At 37.5% G+C, this 20,140-nt stretch overlaps 1 protein-coding gene across 3 annotated transcripts in view; it reads left to right on the forward strand.

Moving 5' to 3' along the window:
* The window catches only part of ADGRG6 (adhesion G protein-coupled receptor G6), a 105,773-nt gene that overhangs the window by 58,240 nt on the left and 27,393 nt on the right, over positions 1-20,140 (forward strand). For all 3 annotated transcript variants that reach the window (XM_053938942.1, XM_053938943.1, XM_053938944.1), the window contains exons 6-13: positions 442-527; positions 1,938-1,990; positions 2,072-2,125; positions 11,004-11,146; positions 11,833-11,947; positions 14,989-15,050; positions 16,300-16,507; positions 16,975-17,140. In XM_053938942.1, coding sequence (XP_053794917.1) covers positions 442-527; positions 1,938-1,990; positions 2,072-2,125; positions 11,004-11,146; positions 11,833-11,947; positions 14,989-15,050; positions 16,300-16,507; positions 16,975-17,140 — 887 coding nt within the window. The remainder of the gene's footprint in view (positions 1-441; positions 528-1,937; positions 1,991-2,071; positions 2,126-11,003; positions 11,147-11,832; positions 11,948-14,988; positions 15,051-16,299; positions 16,508-16,974; positions 17,141-20,140) is intronic.

Genomic DNA, 20,140 nt, shown 5'->3' on the forward strand with positions numbered 1-20,140 from the left:
GTAGTTCAATTCTGGAACATATAACAATATTATAACAATATGCCTAGGAGCAGAATTTATCTGTCTTTACACACTTCATTAATTACAATATTTTTTTAAATTCCTGACACTGTCATGAACTTGATTTTACACACCACATTAGAGGCACATGCAAAATACTATTCAGATGTATGTTGTCTGTGAGCTTCCGTGTCACATTTCAAGTGCCTCTGAAAATACGGAGCGGGAGGGAATTCTTGTCAAAACCAACAGGACTAGTGAGAATGGGTCCAAGCCTGCAGGGCTCATTCATTTCAGAGTTTAAATGCCAACAAGAGCGTGAGGTGGCCTTGTGTCTGAGGTTCAGCACAATTTTTATATTAATAGTGAAGCTAAAATCTTATTATTAAAAAGCTACATTTGCTCAGTTTCTAATATTATAATGCTGTTTTTAATGGACAGGTGGGCTATTCTACAGGATATCTATAGTTGTCTCTAGTTCCAACCCCAACTCAGTATCAAAAGTACATGATGTCGTTGCAGAATGGGTAAGTTAAGTTTTCTTTCCTGTGTGATTACATATATGAATCTGTCCCATCACTGTTACCAGTTGGAAAAGAAAAAAAAAATGAGACTACCAAAAAAACTCTTCACATGGGTTCTTCAAATATCTTTCTTTTATTTATTTGTGCAGTAATAAATTCAGGTCTAGCTGGGGCTCTTCAGCACTATGGATAAAATTTGAAATGTCTGCACTATACTAGCTAGTTTCTTAAGAAATGTAGATAGTAAGTGAGATTTTGGAAAGTATGGAGAAATCAGAATTGTCCACCAAAGAGGTACATGTCTGAGTTCCAGCATCATTATACAGGACAAAGACTTTGTCCCCAAGTGCTAATACGGTTTTGAAGCTATATTGTGGCAGAAATCATAGAAACACCAAGCAGTGTTGATTTGTGTAAGGCAATAAACTTCTCCAATATATCCCAATGTTCGCTACTTTAGAAGGTTTCTGCCATAGGTCAGCTGCTGAGGTTTCTAGTACTTGCTGGTTTTTCAGCCCATTTTAGCAGACATAAGCTCCTCTCTGGGTGAGGGATTTTTGAAGTTCTTGCCTCTAAAAGTTCTTCTTGTCTGAATAAAGACATTCTCTGTCCTTTTTGACCGTTCACATAGTCCCTCTCACAGAATTTGTGAAATCTTTTTACCAACTACTTATGTGAAAATATGGTACAATGAAATATAACAACTAGTCTTTGTTTTTTTTTTTTTTTTAATTTAAAAAACCTGGAGATTTCAGCTATCAGAAGCTAAGGAATCCATAAACCAGACTATATATGAATATATATATATATATATACATATATATATATATATATATATATATATATGTATAATAATCTACAAAACAGAATTGCAGTCATCCACACCTGCCAAGGCTATGCCCTTAGCAGCAGTACCCAGGCAAAGTACATAGGTGCCTGAGCCAAAGAAATTAGAAAGGTGTAAGAGTATGCAAAGGTGTCTCTTGGAGGAAAACTGAGCACTCAGAATAAAGAGTACAAAGGTCTGAAAAGAATATCATCATAAGTTTGAAGACTTTCAGGTGAAAATTTAGCCGATAGCTTTTTCAGTAAATCTGTTCTAAGTGTATCTGAGGATTTAAGATGTGGACTAGAGGGAGAAAAGGAAAAGGTCAGGATCCTGTGCACTCACGTGTTCACTCTGTCATGACCTTCTGTCATCTCTGATTTCCTTCTGTCACACAAAAAAGCCACATCTCTCACTACCAGTTGTACAACAATCACCTCACTGAAATGAGAGTGTTCTCTTTGCTTTGCAAAGCTGAAGGGGATTTCTCAAAGGGCAGAATGGTGAAATTCTAATACTGCTTTAAGCAACAAAGAGCCCCATTAACATCTCACTGTTCATGTGATCAATGTCTTCCTGTTTTTCAGCTGAACCGTACTTTCCAGAACTGGAATTACACTGTGTATGTGGTCAATATCAGGTAAAAATTAAGAGGAAGATATTTATGCTGTATTCCTTGGGAGAATTAATCCACCCTAATTAATGTCTGTTTCTTTCATAGCATCCACCCTGCCTCCATAAGAGAAGGAGCAAGACAAAAAAGAAGTATTAAAAGGTAATATTTTGAAAGACATTTTCTTAATAGAGACAACAGCTGCTATTGCTGCTATTGCTTTACAACAGGCTTTACTGTCTATTATTGGATTTGTTGCCTATTATTTGGCATATGCTGCAGGTCTGTAAATACATGACTGCTGTCAATCTCAGTGTGCTGAATGTTCTTAGAAACATAATGCTGGTTATCATGTTTATTTTGGTTTAAACCTATCACACTTTAAACCCTAACAGATAATTTTTTCAGAACTCAGGTTTCAGCTGTCACAAAACTGAATAGATACAGGATATTTAAGTTGCACAACACACCCAGCTTTCTTTAGCAACAAGCTTAGGTACTAGTATCTGTCCATTGTCTCTGCATTTGTTTTCTTGAACCAGACACTCTTGAGTTAATAGACATCTTACTAGATGGAAAACACTGAAAAGAAGTGAAAGCTAAACGAGTGTGAGTTAAACTATTTACCATATGCTCTCATTTCCTGACTACTGCTGGGCTTGGAGGCGCTGGAGTTGGAATGACCTCAAAGGCAGCCAGAGAAAGTTAGATGGGTCAGCCCCCTGAAAATCTGGCCTCCATGAGCTTCTTTGAAAGCAGCAGGCTGATTTTTGAGGGATGTCTGGAGAGGGAGGAAAACTTAGGACCAAATTAAGAAAAGGAAACCAAAACATAATTAGTCTTCTGAGGATGGGGCGATAAGTGGGTATGGGATGTATTTGTTTGCAGCGTAGGCAAAAGTCCTGTTGAGAATTTTAACTACTGACTCTTGCGAACTGCCATGATAATGGCAAAAAAAGTTGTGCTTTTTAATATCAGAGCCCAGTATTCCCAATTTACCATCAGGAAGTAGTTAGTGGTGCTTCTAATTTTCAAGAGTTTGCCTAGACATGAAAAGATCTATAGAAAGGTAGTATCTCCTTCCCACATAGCCACAGCAGAAAGACAGCTTTTATTGGCAAAACCTTTTAACTGGTACAGTGTAAGCCCAGTCTCTGAATGGGCTATTTTGCTGCTTGACCTACATTTACAGTAGGGTGTAGTGATGTGGGTAGGATTTTTTTTCACACTTCTAAATGATATGGTTATGCCAGCAAGGCCTTTCAAGTGGAGACCACACCTCGGGTCTTACCAACAATCCAAGACTACTGAGGAATATAAAGCTTTCCCCATCTTTATTCCTGTATCTTTTTATAAGTCTAGCAGTGGAGCTGTACACCTGATTTCTTCTTGTTCCATCCATCCACCTTCCCCCCATCCTGCCCTCTGGTTTTTTTTCGTCTCCCTAGTCTACTCAAAAAAAAGGTCGCAGAGGCAGAAACTATTTTACTAATTTCCCTTTCCTTTCCCTTCCTTTTTGATATACAGTGAATATACCATTAAATTACTTCTCATAATATATTACTCTTATGGGGAAGTAACCCCATCTCTATTTCTTTTGTTCATTATATGTAATTTCAGAGGCAATGGAATTACATGTTCATAATATGTCATTTTTCAAGGAAGGCCTCTTCTAATGAGAAACTAGTCTTCTTGTAGGCTCTAGTGCACTTTGTGTCAAGGTCAAATGGCATTTTTCATCATTCTGAATAATTTAGTATAAATGCTGGTCATGTCACACCAAATTTTAATGTTCTCCAAATAATCAGGAGTGTCATGCTGTGAATGTTCTCTTAGAAAACAAAGCAAAACAAAACAAAAAGACAAGTCAAGATCCTACTTAACCTAGAAATCCAGATGAGATAAAGCAAGGATAATTAAAAATTTAAGTGAGCTACATGTTATGTGACTAACAAAAATTATGCTTTTTACACACTGTTTATGTACATACACATATATAGAAATATATATACCCATGATTTTCTGCCTTTTTTCATGTAGCTTTCAGTCTTAAATACATTTTCGTGCATCATTTACCTCTTACAGAAGAAACATTTGAAAAAAATTGGTTGAAGCATCTTTAGGTCTTCTGTGTATATCTATGATAGTACATCCCTCCCTTCTGAAACCAAAAAAGGATCAGCTTCTCAGTAGTCTTCAGTGTTCCTAGGTTTAGTCACCAGTTCCTTACTTCTTTGAGGTTCACACATCTGTTTATGAATTTTGTGGGGAAGAAGTCTGTTGAATTTTTGAAGATCCATAAAGCAAACTTCTTTTCCGACTGTTTCCAGATAATTGTTATCATGATTCTTTGTTAGAATTTCCTTGTATTTTTCTGGGATAGGATTCTTAGGAAATCCTACAAGACGCTAGGGTAACACTTGAGAGTATAAAAAAATAGCTGTTTAGAGGTTAGAAATTCTAAATACCTGATGGAAGTAATGGTAATTCCTGACTGCCTGGGTGATTCACTGAAATGTTGTGGCTGAATTCTTCAATATAACTTGCTCACAGTGTGATATCATGTAGTTACTATTAATGTAATGTTCCTATAAATTATTTCTGTGGGAAGTTGCCCAAATATTTTCTTATTTCTTCATTTTGGATAGTCAAGGATAAGTCTGTTGCAGTCCTAGACATTCTACTATTTCCCTTAGTTTTTAAGTACTTCTTGTTCTATTTACCTTCATGTTCATCTAAACAGAAATTCACTTCCACAGTTAAAATTTAAGACCTAACACAGTAGTATTATGGCCTTAACTTTATCTTTTACAGAAGTGAACATATTAGTCCTAACTCTTAACTCACTGAGCCTTATTTCTCTTTTTTGAATTCTCTACAAGATCATAGCCTTCTTATTTCCAAGGCAGTATAATAATTCTTAAAATTGTTCTTTGAGAAGGTTTTTCCTCTCCTTACATTAATTCATATTTTTGTAATTCAGATCACATATTTTTTGCATTCCTTTTGGATTAGTATTTTATACAGCAGTTAAAAAAAAAATCTCAAAACCAACAAAACAACATCCGCAAGCCTGTTCTATACATTTTGCTTTGCTCCACCCTTATTTACCACACTGCTTTCTCATCAAGGAACTTGAGCTGTCACTCTCCCCACCTAGTCTTCTTGCATGTGAAAGAGGAAGAATCGTTAGAGAGAATGATTCAGAGAAGAAATAGTAGCTGGAAGTGGGAGGTAGGAAGCTGGCTTTTTTTGTCACATTAAAAATAGGTGTTTTCCAAAAAAATATTTTAAACGACTGCATTCTGGAGAAGAGCAAAACAAAACAAAATTATTGAAGCGGATTGTTGCTCTTTCATTGCTGTGTTGTATGAGCTGCAGAAATCCAAAGTACACCATACTTGCTAGGCGTTTATGTACCCAGCGATGAGAGACAGAGTGCCAAGTCCAAAAGTGCATATTATTATCAGCACCTTTAATACTGTGACATCTCTGGATGACAGCAGTATGTATCAAGCTAATACTTTGGTAGATTATTAACTACTTTAATAGACAGAGTTTTATAAAAGCTATGTTTGACTTTATGTCAGTGTTCAATTCTTCCTCTGGTTGTACTGTTTCCGCCTCTTCAAGAAAGGGCAGCTGTTCAAAATAGACAGGAGTTCAGCATGAGCTATGGATATAGCTATTTCTTTGTCCCCATTATTTTTGCACAAACCTTTGAAAATGAAAACAATTTGTGGATTTTATCCAAGTGAACCAATTTTGTAGGTAAACTATAAATATGTTTGTTTCTTTCATTAATTCTTTGCCCTTTATGACTCTGCAGCTTTGTCAAAACTTCCTGTGACTGCTGCTGCTGCTTTTCTCAGAAAAGTCCTACTGATCCTAGATTTTGTCAGTTGACTACACAGAGCTGCCTCACAGTAGGGGAATTGGTCTTTAATAAAGAGTTCAGCTCCCTTGCTTCTCCTTTCTTCTCTTATTTTGCAAACAATTTTGAGAATTCAGGCCCTAATTAATTTATGAATTTTTCTCCACTTAACATACAGTAAGTTTATGCTTGTTCCAACTTCCACTGCTTGATTGTCATAATTTTGGCCTATTTCCAGTGTTGAGTTGCTCCTTCTATGGGAAACGATATTAATGTTAGTACTGTTAAACATCTCATCCAAATTAAAAACCACAGTGGTAGCCATCTGCGTAAAAACTACTAAATCTAAACAGAAATCCCTTGTTTTGGGAATGAAAATAGAGAGGAAAGCAGGAAATCAGAGCTACCCATGCCTAGTCCTGCTCTTTTGAAGTCTGTGGGAGTTTTGCCACCAATCCTAGTGAGGCATATTCAGGCTCCTGCATGCTGTGTTCTTGGGTGTTGTTTTGCTTAATGGAAAGTGTAATGCACTTGGATAAAATGGCAATTAGATTGTGTAATAGTTTTAGACAATAGTTAGCAACACTAGAACAGCATAATTTTGCTTTTCTAGTCCTAAGTAAGATATTAGCCTTTTTATATTCTTTGTGAGTACTTCAAATTACTTTTATGGAATAACTTTTCTATTCTTGTTATAAATTAACATATCTGTGATGTCTGTTCCTATTTAAAAAATATTCTGGATTTCTACCAGTGAGTTTTAGGAAGGACTTGGACCTGGCCCTTCTCTACTCCACACAGTATTACTAAAGGTAGTAAGGGACAGCCTTTACCAGGGCTGAGAAATATTTTAAAATTCCGCATAACATGGACATTATGTGTAATATTTCTGTTTGAAAAAACAACCAAAAAAAAAAAAAACCAAACAAGTGAAAATTCTCAGGTTTCTCCACAATGCCCTGCTGGCATCTTGTGTCCATGACCTGTGAAGAAAGTCTTCATCACAGATGGAAGAATTTGGGATTTCCTTTTGAGTGACTGAAGAATGATGCCTTCTTAGTTTCCTGCTGAAGCTTCCTGCCCTTTTCCAGATTCCAATTACTTCTTTTGTCTTTCCACTGACTTTAACTAGATTTAGTATAGATCTGACATTGTTAGATGCTGTTTTTAGAAAAGCAGTGTATTGGGGAATAGGGAATGGTGATTTTCTTCATTATTCCAGAACGTAGTGGAAGTGTAACCAAAAACTCATTTCAGCAAAGACCAGCTGTTCCATGTGAGGGATTCCAGTCCTTTCTGGTTTGACTCTGCAACATTCCCTAGTAATGAATAGCCTTCATACCAAATTAGCACATATTATAAGTGCTTTCTGTTGAAAAGCCATAGTTGATTGTATTCCCACACCAGATCAGCAAGGAGCAAGACCCAGAGACACAAGCCAAAGCACGAGGCTTGTGCACAAGGCATGCTGCTTGCAAAATTGTTCTGCTACAATGGTCATTAACTTAAAAGGAAGACTTAGGATGCTTTTATTTTTAGTAGTCCAAAAAGTAGCTTCAATTTTTAGTTTTGTGTCATGAAGTCTCAGATTTTATATTCTAACTCTAACATCACCTTCTCCAGGGAAAGGAAACTCTTCATCCTTGACATTTCTTTGAACGTGTCTGTTACGTCAAGTCATATTTATTTTTCTCTCTGTTTTGAACATTTTAATGTATTACAGTCAAAATCACCTCAAGTAAAAGATTATTCACAACTCAGATGCTTCTGTGGAATGCTTTTCGTTTTCCTCTGCTTTCATACTTATTTCTGTCTTAACTCTGTGTGTTTTCTAACATTTTGTCTGCTCTTTGTGTTGTATCTTCACTGAGTGACTTATGAAACAGTCAGCTCTTTTTTGTATGTCCAGTTAATGTGAAGTAGTTAAAACTTCACAAGTGACTCTGTGGGTCTACCTGTGCAGCCAGTCTTCAGTTATAGCTATCCATCACCACTTATCTTCAGAGACAACATAAATGTGAGATTAGTAAAAAATTTAGTGTTGACATTTGAAAACTATTTAAAATATGCCAGGGTAGTCAGCACTGAAATTCCCAGTGATTTTTAGTGGAAATTTAGATTCCGCAAGTATTTAGGTTCTTTAAAAATAGTTCTTTATATTCTTTAAATCAAGGTACACTAACTCTGAAAGAAATTAATAGTGATTTGTGAAACAGTTTGACAACAGCAGTAATTCAGTATTAGTTCTGCTTGTCTGTACAACAGAAAGGAGAAATGTGCTTTGCTAATTATCAGCTGCATCTCTCCAGGTGCAAGCCAGCCCGTGCTGCAGGGTTCGCGTGGTTTGTTAATCCTTCCTCTGGGCACCTCGCAGGGCGCAGCAGTGCGACCACAGCCCGTGTGTAGGCACACTGTCCTGGAATAGCTCTGAGTCACACTGCCGGAGAAGAAAGCTGGCTTTGTGGTCCGGGCCATGGCAGCACAGGCTCCACCACCGCCTCCTGTGCCTCTGATGAGGATGCAGCTTCGTAAATTCCTCCCTCTGAGCCAGCTTAGCTCAACAGACCAGGACAAAGTGGGATAGACCCTGGTCTTCCCAAGCTTTCCTGCTTGCTCCAGCTGTCGCCATTTCAGTCAAAGAAAAGAGAAACATACTAATCCCTGTTGTGTTTACCTATACCACTGTCCATTTTTTAAATTATACTGATGGCAGTAATGTTGGCAGTACAGGTTACTATGGATGATGTGGAATTTGTAATTGATTGCTGCTGTGAGAATCTATCTGCCTTTATATGTCACACAATAAAAGATATAAAGTTAGGTGTAGCAAATCCAATGGCACCAGCAGAGCATGGCAGCATTGCCATTTATTTGAGTGCAGGCCTACTGTTTCCCAAATTGATAATTTGCTCTTCACCATTATAATATTTTCTCTCTGGGATCTGAGTGTGACAAAAGTGGAAGGAAGCACTGAACTTCATATTGCGTCAGCTGTCAAGTTAAAAGGTATTTATTTAGTCTGGGAAGCTAGCATGAGTCATTCTGAAAAGTTTGTGGAAATTGTTTTCATCATATTATGGAGTAGGCTCTTATTATACAGTATACATGACTTGTGTTTTAAGAGTTTCTCAGAAAACAACAGATTGGTTTAAGGGATTATTTTTGCCAGTGCTTCATAATCAATACTTTTCTCTGTAATTTTTCAGTATAACTGCAACCAATTCTACCTCATTTATCATTATCCCTTCCATTTTGTTGGCATTGTCCTTCCTCACATGTATGGATACTAAATATCATTTCGGTTAGTTGGGAATCTTGAAACAGGCAGCTAAGCAGTAGCAGTGACTGTTCAGAATGTCTGTTCTGCAGCCAGAGTGCTGAGGTAGGGAGTGGCATCAGTATATTAAGTTTTCCTCTTCTGAAGTAAAGGCAGTAGATGAATGAAGCCAGAATCTTTTAGGAAAGATGGTTAAATGCCAGGAGACTCTGGGGCTGAAGTACTGGAGGGCTGAAGGAATTGGCAATCCCGTAGGCAATTTCCATACTTCTACTAGAAATAAATGCCGTAATAAATTTGTGCTTGTAGCATATCTGAGGTATACAGCGAAAGCCTACGAATTCATATCCACCCTACTGAGGCTATTTGCCATATACATGTTAAACACCCCACAGAGACCAAAGGAATGTTAGGAGGAACTCAATATCTCTGGGAGCAGGGAAGGAGAGACCTGGCCCAAGATAGCTGCAATTTCTCTGTTAAAATACATCCACTGGGAAAGGAGAAAGCCAAGCCTGCAGGTGGTCACATTTTATCTTTCTTCTCCAGCAACACGTTACCAGTAAAACAGTGAATATGTCAAGAAAATTAGACATATCTGGAAAGTGCAGTTCTGAGCTGTCATCATGGGGATGTCTTTCTGAAAGATTTTTTTAGTTGAAGTCCTGGTCTGTCTAGGAAGGAGTACCTGAAAACCCTACTGGCCCCCTTCAGCACCCCTACAGTTTTTTTTCTGCTACTCTTCTTCCTGTAGTCCACAAGCCCTTTTGGCTCACTGTTGCTTTCTTGCACAGGGGGTCACAGGTGAAAGCACCCCTGTTGGGTGTGTGCCCTGCTCACTGTCTATGTGCTGGCAGTGCCACCATCACTGCCCAGGCTGCCAGGAACAGCTCACACATTCCAAAGGTCTGTCTTTATTCAGGCTGATGGGTATCCAATGGCAGGGCTAAGATGAAGACAGCCCAAAGCATGTTTGTTTTTTCCTTTTTTCCACATTTTGGCTTCCATGGACATCCAATGTTCCATGCTTTAGTGGCTTACCTCCTACTTGCCAGAGCCAAGCAATGCTCTTGGGTACTGACATATTCTCATCTCCAACATTTCCTTTTGTCCCAGGAGGAAATTTCTGCACCTTCCACTCTGGGCTTATTTCCTGTGTCCTGCTAGAGCTGATTTGCTGTTCATGATTTCCCTTCCAGAAAAGCGATGTTTTTGGACAAGGGTGGGGATTGTTTTATTTTGTTCACAGGAAAGAGTCTTGGGCACTTTCAACTACTTCTGATGTCCAAGAAAGTAACAGTGGGCTACAGCTATTAGTGCTCAACCTTCGATTAGTCATCTGAGGAACTCGACTTTCCTAATTATGACTAAAAGCTTCAGAAGTATGTGAGGGTGTTTTTCACTCCATAAAAAAACTTAAGAGATTTAAATGTTAGGCATCTGTTCTTTGTTAATCTCCTAGTCTTTCTCTGTAGTCAGTGTAGAGATTGATCCTCTGGAGAATGACTTGTCCCACCCTGACAAGTTTTGTGAGGTGGGATGAATCAGCTCTTAAGTTCCTAAGCCGTTAGCAACCAGATTTTTTAAATTAATTAGGGGCCATTTAGAACTCACAACTCTATGGTTTCATCTTCTGAACTCTTCTGAAAACATTTTTAGCTTTTTTGATGAGATGCTTTTTAAAGGAAACTAGAAGATTAAATTTCCCAGCCATATTTTCTTGTCATGGCCCTCTATATATACAAAAATATTAATTTACAGATAATGAGCAACACTGTTTTGGTGACACTGTTCCATACTCAGAAAACCAGAGTTTGTCAGATATTTTTATTTCCACACATTTGGTCTCTGCTCTCCTGACTGAAATACTTGGATAATTTTCTTTGCAGCTTTAGTGCTTTGGCTCTTCTGGTTTATAATTCTACCAACAACATCAATTTAGAAGAGGAGGACATCCGACAGAAGCTTATAAGTAATAATCGAACCATGGAAGAGGGATATCAGCTTCATACTGTGGATGTTGATCCAGTGGGTAAGTTGTGTTCACCTTTGTTGCACAATTTTTTTCTTTTTTTGCTTATTCATAAACAAGCATCTCCTGTGTTAAAATAATCACACATTTCCAAGCAGTATAATGGTTTCAGATTTTAAATTGTCCCTATAAGCCTAGTTGTTCCACTAATCTCAAAGAGCCATGCTCAAAATACCACTTTTAAGACAAACAAAGTTATCCAAATCGCTTTAGTCAGTGTCTTGCTGTCTGGTTGAAAGAGGCTTGGACACCTCCTGACAGCTTCTCTGGTGATTTGAGGATAACGAAGTATGCTTTACAGCCAGAGCTAAAATGAGACATATTGGACCTCCAAGGCCCCTCATCCCCACTTCTCAGTGGTGTTTGTGTTTCTGACAATAGTTGCCCTTAATCTTCTTTTAGCTCTCATCTCTTCCCATTCAGCTTCTACCAAAGATTGCCCTTCCTTTGGAAGGGAGGTGGAGGCTGCTGGAGTGCAGATGGATGCAGCATGCACATTCAAGTCTTGCCTTTGAGCAGCAGCAGTATGGATGATCCCCCATTGTGCATCCCTCTATTGCAAACAACCAGGCATTTAATTTTAAGACAATTTTGTGCTGTAGGCTGATTGATGAGCTGAGGACAACAAATGGAAGATGATTAGGTGAAGAAATTTACTATTAACACTGATATACTCATTTTTACAGAAAAATGTTTAGCTGAAGAAAACCCTCCAAACTATTTTTGGCCAGATACCAGGCCTACAGTGACCAACTTCACATTTTGCCATGGGAGCTCAGTTCAGACTGCATCAAGAACCTGGTAGGTGTACAAATATCTGAGAAGCTGAGTTGTTTCTGATGCAACTTTCTGGTTATATATAGTTATTATTTAGTTATATGTGGTTGCCATTGGCTGGTATTGTGTTTCAGGAAGATTTTTTCTATACCGTGAGAGATTAGGTAGGTGCAGTAATAGTATGTGTTTCATCGATAAGAAAAAAAACTCACCTACCACTTCTGTAGGGCATATTGGAACCCACAAGTAATATATGTTCAACATGACTATAAAAATAAAATCTTCTTACAGAATGAAACTGTTTTATTCCAGTCATAGAATCATAGAATGGGTTTGGGTTGGAAGAGAACTTAAAGATCATCTAGTTCCAAACCCCCCTGCCATGGGCAGGGACACTTCCCACTAGATCAAGTTGGTCAGAGCCCCATCCATCTTGGCCTGGAACACTTCCAAGGATGGGACATCCACAACCTCACTGGACAACCTGTGCCTGTGCCTCACTACCCTCAAAGTAAAAAAAATTCTTTCTAATATCTAACTGAAACCTAATCTCTTTCAACTTAAAACCATTTGCTATTGTCCCATTCACTCTTGTAAAAAGTCCCTGTCCAGATCTCTTGTACCCCACTTTAGATGCTGGAGACTCCCCAGAGCTTTCTCTTCTTCAGGATGAATAACCCCAGCTTTCTCAGCTTCTTTACAGAAAAGGTTCTCCAGCCCTCTGATCATTTTTGTGGGCCTACTTTGGACTTGATCCAGCAAGTCCGCATTTTTCTTTTCTTACAGGCCCCAGAGCTGGATGCAGCCAGCATATGGTTGGCTTTCTGGGCTGCATCCTCCACCAGCATTCCCAAGTCCTTCTCTTCAGGCCTGCTTTCAATCTGTTTTCCTCACAAGCCTCTATTTGTGCTCGGGATTGCCCTGACCCAGGACCTTGCACTTGACCGTGACCTTTGTGTTACCATGCCCAAAGCTTCACATTTGCTACCACTCCACCACTGCTATCTGACTTGTGTAAGAATTAGAATAAAACTCTATGAAGATGAGATGTGTATTTGGTTTAATCCAAAATACCTCACCTCATTAGGGGAGAAGTAGAAGAAATTGTGAAACAAATATTTTGCCAGTAGTTAGTCATAATTGAAGGTGGGGATAATCTTATGCTTAAAGATTTGAACTTGAGTTTTTAAGGTTTAAGAAATTTTCCCTAATGTAAGGGTTCTTTTGCAAATATCTACAAAAGATGTTTGACTCTGTATGTCCATTTTCTGTTTGTAAAGTGGGAATATTATTACTTCTGTTTATATATTACCCAAACATTATGGCTTTGATCTCCTTTGAGTGCCTTAAACATGGTTATGATGATGCAATATTAATTAATTCCTTCAGTATTTAGGATGATTACTGTTAAATGCAATATATTAGTCTTATCCACCCACACTGCATCTGGAACATGTTCTGAGAAGACCAGATCTCTTACTTTTTCCAAATAGTATGGTAACATGGATATGAATCAGCTTTGAGTTTTGGTGCCAAACAGGAAAGCAACCCGCATTATATTTAATAACTCACTTCCTCAGACTCCTAATCTTGTACAAGAACTGATCTGACTGACCAACTTTTGTTGTAGAGAGAGTAGTGCAGAAATCAATTTTTTTATATGTCAGAGCCTCAGAATCATTAAAAATTAAAGTTTCTGACTTTGCTGTCTCAGTATTGCTTATCTTTATTATTAATTTGTGGGCTACTATACCACTGATTGTGTACAGCACTTCCCATTAAAAAAAAAAAAAAATTACTGTGTTCTGCCCTGTGCTGTGCCTTCGTTGCCGCTGCCTCCACTAGCTTTTCCAGTATGGAGCACTGGTGGGATTTGTTTGGAGAGAAGAGGAAGCTCTTCTAAAAGTCCTCTAGTCATCTGCATTCCACAGTAGGTGACTACTGGTGCTGTTACAATAAATGTGATCTGCTGAGGAATAATGTTATTTTATCATATGCTGAATAAAGGGATACATTTTTCCCATTTATTGTCCTGCCTTTTTCCATACTGTGACAACATGATTGTCTTTAAAGAAAACTGAGGCAAAAGTGTGTTTAATTTTGGAGCCATTTTTACAGGGTGACAAATATGATTAAGAGATTGGAGCATCACTCCTACAAGGAAAGGCTGAGGAGGCTGGGCCTGTTCAGCCTTGAGAAGAGATGACTGAGGAGACATCATCAATGTCTATGAGTATCTGAAGGGAGGTTGTCAAGAGGATGGGTCCAGGCTCTGTTCGGTGGTGCCAGGCAATAGGGCAAGGGGCAGTGAGCAGAAACTGATGCACGAGAAGTTCCACCTGAATGCGAGGAAGAACTTCTTTACTGTATGGGTTACCAAGCACCAGACTAGATTGCCCAGAGAGGGTGTGGAGTCTCCCTCAAGGGAGTTACTCAAGAACTGTCTGGACTCAATCTTGTGCAATGTGCTCTGGGGTGACCCTGCTTGAGTTGGGCAGTTGGACCAGATGCCCATTGTGGTCTCTTCCAACCTGACCCATTCTGTGATTCTGTATTTTGCTATGGTAAGGCTTTAAAAAACAAACAAAAAAGGAATCTTTATATCCGCCCCTAACTTTGGACTTGGATCCAGTAGTTATTTACCCTAGTTTTCATTGGTGGAATAAATTCATAACTTCACATGGCTTCTGTGCATGTTCTTATGAGAGGTAGTATGTCTTGCTATTGTCTAGATCAAAGCCATTTATATCAAGGAGAAATTATAGAAACAGCATATGACTAGGCCATAATAGTGGCAGAATAGTTTGTGTAAATATTTGAGTATTTCCTGAAACACAAGGCCAGAATTTCCGCTGAAAAACTGGGATTTATCTCTGCACTATCTTTTAATCAATCATCTACTTTCACTGTCAAGTACATTTATTGTATTTCACTAGGGGCCATGTTGCTATGAATATAGGGAATTGAGAAGAGTAGACCACTGTGACACCTACATAAGAATTATTAAATATTTATGTAATTTTGTTACAATATTTCATGTGAATTTTGTCATTTTTCCTCTTTAGCTATTTGGGTCTGCAGAATTATACATCATACTGGGGTCAACCTGATCTTAGAAATTGCACAGGTGGGTATATTAATGCTGGTCTTTGGAAGAATATATTTTCTCTTTATCCTAAGTTGTTTAAAAATCTTTCTAAAAAAATCAGTGCAAAGTAGATAATTCAGCTCTGGGGAAGTCCACCCAAGTTCAATTCAGCTCACCCGTTTAAAGCTCTGGAAACCAATTACTGAACTAAATCAAACTCTTCAGGCAATTTAATCAAGAGTAAAGGAAGGTGGTATCTTACCCCTATTTGATATCCAAGTTAGGACAATTTTTAAAATATTTGGAATGCCTGCCAGGGGAAAGGCTCCTGCTCTCTTCACCGGACTTATAATCAGATATTTTCAGATTTCTGTAAGCTCTTGTTCTGAATTGCTGTCTTGGAGAAGCCTCTTTTTCTTTCTTCATTGATAGGGGTGTCCTGGGGAGCCTGGCTACCTAACTCAGTCAATTGGGTACTTGCAGTCAGATTATATGAAAAACATCATGTCATGTGAAATGAACATTCCACAGTAAATATATCATAAAACTGTATTATAAAAAACAACCCACAGCCAGTTGCAAACAAAAAAAGGCTGATCTTTGCAAATCTTATTTGCAAATTCCATTAAATCTCAAGTATTTTGATGTTGTTAAAGGTTAGTGTTTATATTAGTTTTCTGTCCAGGTGGCATTGAAATTACTGGTTTAACATGTTTTGCCATTGGACATGCTATCAAACTTTCCTTATCAGGAAGATTCTTGTCATGAAAATTACTTGTGCGTTGTGCTTGCCAGCCTTCTGACAAGTAAGAATAGCATCCTCTGAAAGAACTGAAACATTTGCAAGGGGGTCAGACTTTCTTCAGTAAGCTTAAAAGTGTGACCACTTTTCAGTAATAGAGACTTTGGATGCATTTGTTTCACTTCAAGAGTGAAGCTTTTTCCCAGTGAAAAAGAAAGGATAGCATAAGGAGGAAAAAAAAAAGAGATACTATTCATTGTATTCCTCTCTTTTTCATTCATCACCCCTTTCTATAATAGTCCTGATTTACAAACTCAAATCAAAACAAAGAAAAGACACAGTCAATGAGGATAGCATATAATCAGCAGGCCCTATATACTTTTTTAAAAAAATTATAAATCTGACAAAATGATGAAATCCTATGTTCATTACCAATACCATAGAACATTCCCTAGCTTTCAACAATGATAAAAATTTGTATTTCTTGATTACTTCAGGACTGTAATACACTATTTTCTCTTTTTGCTTGATTCTGTATGCTCACAGAAAATGCAGCAGATATTGCTAATCAGCTTCTGAATCTCACTGGTGAGGGGCAGCAGCTGACCTCAGACAAAGTAAATGACGTTGTGCAGAAGCTCAAAAAAATTGTGAATGATGAAGAAATCGATGAATCTCTGGGTTCTACCGTGGTGACAATTTTTTCCAATATTCTAGCCAGTTCAGACAGTGTATTGGCAGCCTCATCGTCAGAGTAAGTACTTCTGCATTTGAGAAAAGCTTTTGAGAGCAACCTGCAAGGCTGTAATGATTCATTCTTCCATGTATAAACAAACCAGAAAATCAACATTTTCTGATTTCTGTCAAAAACAATTTTCCAAAACAGATACACAAATATTTCTTCTTTTAGTGTGCATGACAAAGTATTTGGATGGAAAAGAAGTCTTCTGATACAAGACACAGCATAGATATAAGTATTGTTGGAAAATTATTTCAGGATCAGTGATATGTAGTCACACAGTTCCTGTCAGTCAAAAGCTTTTGTTTTCAAGAGACATGCATAAATTTACAGTCCAACACTCTCCTTGTGAATACACAGATGGGTAATTGAAACATTGTCAGTAACAAAAGGATCATCTTGTTATGTGAAGAGCATGCAGAGCATAGGTGGAGGGTTTTTCTGTATTCAGTTTTCAGACTAATTTTTATTTCTGTTTTTAGAGCCCTAAAAACTATTGATGCCTTGGCTTTAAAGATCCATTTTGCTGGACCATCCATGAGTATTTCAACACGAAATCTCGCACTTGGAGTGTCTTCTATAAATTCAACTTCATTCAAAGGTGGTGCTTTCAGCGTCAGTCCACAGAATAATGCATCTGATTTCCAGGTACAGAACAAGCAGCTGTATTTGAACGTGAAATGTGCCTGTTGACCCAAGTGTGTTTACTGTGGTTCCTATAAATCCACTTAACAACTCCCAGTTCTCCCCCTACTTTCTATTTCCTTTTTCCTACAATCATCCAAACAGATAACAGATTAATGTAGTATTTCCTTGAGTGACAGGAAACACAGATAAACTCACATTCCATGCAGATAAAAGTAATTTGACTGACAAATCCACAACACACTTGACCTTCTTTTAGGTTTGTGGGGGTTTTTTTACTAGTGAAAAAGGAAAATAATCTTTAACAATCTGTGGTACTGAACATTGTACAATATCTAATGACTCTTTTGATGTCTTTCAGCTTTAAAATAAGATACCTATATATAGGTATCTACATATAGATTTCTGCAGATACAATAGTTCTTCAGTCTTCCGGTACAGTTTAAATATTTAGTGGTAAAAGAAACCTAAGTCTAATCCAGTTGTCCACATATAGGTTGATTGGCTTGTACCATTTAGGGTATCTGAGGCAGTTAAAGTCATTCATGTGGAGCTTGACCAGCCTAGACATTAAGAATAAAATGAACAGAGATCACACAAGATTTAGGAAGGTCTCCAGTGCTACAGTATCTAGACAGGATACTATAGTTAAGATATTTATCATCACCTCAAAAATATTTTTTCTTTGCCTTTTTCCCACAAATAATAAAAAACAGACATCTTAAAATTTGAAATACTGCTTGAGAAGCACATGAGCACCTACAGGATTTTCCAAAGTTTCTTTTTAAATCAATGGTGAGGCGGTGCCAAAATTTTATAAATTTCACTGCATGCCTGTCTGCATCTTAAGGCACCTAAATGCTTTTAAAAATGCAGTGCAATTTAACTTTTTTTCAGTTAAATAGGAAGTCTGTGACAGAGGTAATGTAATCTCAGTTTACTGGGTGTTTAACCATTCCAGTACAGTGACTCTTACTTGGAGAAACACACAGAAAATATTACACAGAAAGAGAAAAAAGTCTGCTATCATTTGGGCCAGAGGAACTAAAACTGAATTCAACAAAATATGACATTATAAAAACAGTTAAAAACTAATCACTAGAGTGTAAGTATTGTATGGAAACAAATTAATTCCTGCTGCAAACTGGCAACACAACAATCCTAATAAATGTTTGATTACTTTATAAGATACTATATACTGTAAAAATCAAAATAAGAATTAAGAAAAACGTCTACTTCCTAGAAAAAGTAGTAGTGATATAGTAGGCTTTAGGACTTGTGCATATATATAGACTTTGGATCAAAACTCAAATGCTTGTTTAAATAGATAAAAATAGATTTAATGTACTTGAGTTTTCACATATTTATATTCCTAGATATTTTAGCTAAAATTCCTTTGAGTTAATTTTATCAGAATTTTTTGGTGATTGTAAATCTACTTTTGTTTAGCTGTCATATTAATGAAGCTCAATAGCTGTTTGTGAAGCTGAATAGTTCTTTGTTATCAAAGGAATGTTTCTCCTGCAGATTTCATCCTTTATTTATGGAAAGAGGAAAGGAAAATTCTGAAGCCAGGTTTTAGATGATCATACATAGAACAGCAATTACCATCTGTGGCTTGAGGACATCCAGGAATTTTCTCGTCCAGGAATCATTTATTACAGCACTGTCTAAATAATCATAAAATCCAAACTCCATCAAATTATTCATAATGTTCCTATTGGAACATGAGCTTCTTCTCAGACTTTCAGATTTCCAACAGCTGATTGAGAATTCTTAGCATCCTTCCTACCAGAAAAGTTGCAGCAGCTGTGGGCAGCGTTTATATTTTCCATGCCTGTCAGAAAGATACTTTCTATCCCTGCTGAAGGGAGATTCCCTTATGAAAGCCCACGTTTTTCACCAGTGATGTGATGATCTATCCTAGGCTCATCAGGGAACATTAAACTCTTCAAGCTGTATGTCAGAATGTTTCCAGTTGTTTTTTGTTTTTGGTTTTTTTTTTTTTTTCTTAAAGTAGATACCAAGCAAATTTATCCATGGCAATTTGGAAAGATTCTATTTCAGTCCCCTGTGTCTTTATGTTTCTTGCCAAACCTTTGACTAAGTTAGGTTTTGGTGATTCATATTATTAAATTGTTCCTGTAATATATCCATGCTTCTTTGGAGAAGCCTCTTCTACTCTATTTACAGACAGTGCCTAATGGGACATCTGTATCACATACACACTTTCTGTTTACTGTGGCAGAATCAACCTCTGCAAACCTAGTTTTGAACTACATTTATCCCTGTCAGGAGATGTCTGTGAGCTACTTCTTACTGATTTCCAAGGGTGAATAATCTGTCAATAGCCTATGACTTTTAACTTTCTATTAGCTATTGGTGCTTTTAGAATGATGCAATTCTCCATGAGAGGCATAAGTACATGGCCAGGATGCCTCTGGGGAAGTCAGCAGTGGGAGTTCCCATATCTCACAGTAAAATTCTGAAATGCTTTTACTATAGAGCCACTGTGAGCTGGCTTGCTCCCCTTCCTTCAATGGATATGGTGGCACACCTTGAGTAGTCCACAGCAGGAAAGTGATTAGTCATAGAATTGCTAATAAAATGCAGGGTTGCATCCTCTTTTATTTCATACTCACTTATTATATTCCTGGGCCACAGAGGGCTTTTAGATTTCTGATACACTGAGAATAAATATTAAATTGATATGATGTCAGAAAGTGTCTCTTTTGTGCTACATAGCACAATAAATACGAAAAAGCTACACTAATACTTTTGAAATCTCCTTTCCAGAGAAACTATAAAGGCTCATAAGAGAATTATTTCAGATGTGCAGATGAAGACAACTAATACAATTTAACAGAGATAGATTCAGAGCATATATTTTAGTTCTCAACGTTGTTTGCTATGAGGAAAAGTATCCTGAATGCTACTGAAAATGGTTATGACTGTCACAATTAACATCTCATTATTTCTAAATCATCATTATAGCAGTGGAGG

The sequence above is a fragment of the Vidua chalybeata genome, chromosome 3 (genome assembly GCF_026979565.1).
Source record: "Vidua chalybeata isolate OUT-0048 chromosome 3, bVidCha1 merged haplotype, whole genome shotgun sequence".
Taxonomy (NCBI): Eukaryota; Metazoa; Chordata; class Aves; order Passeriformes; family Viduidae; genus Vidua; species Vidua chalybeata.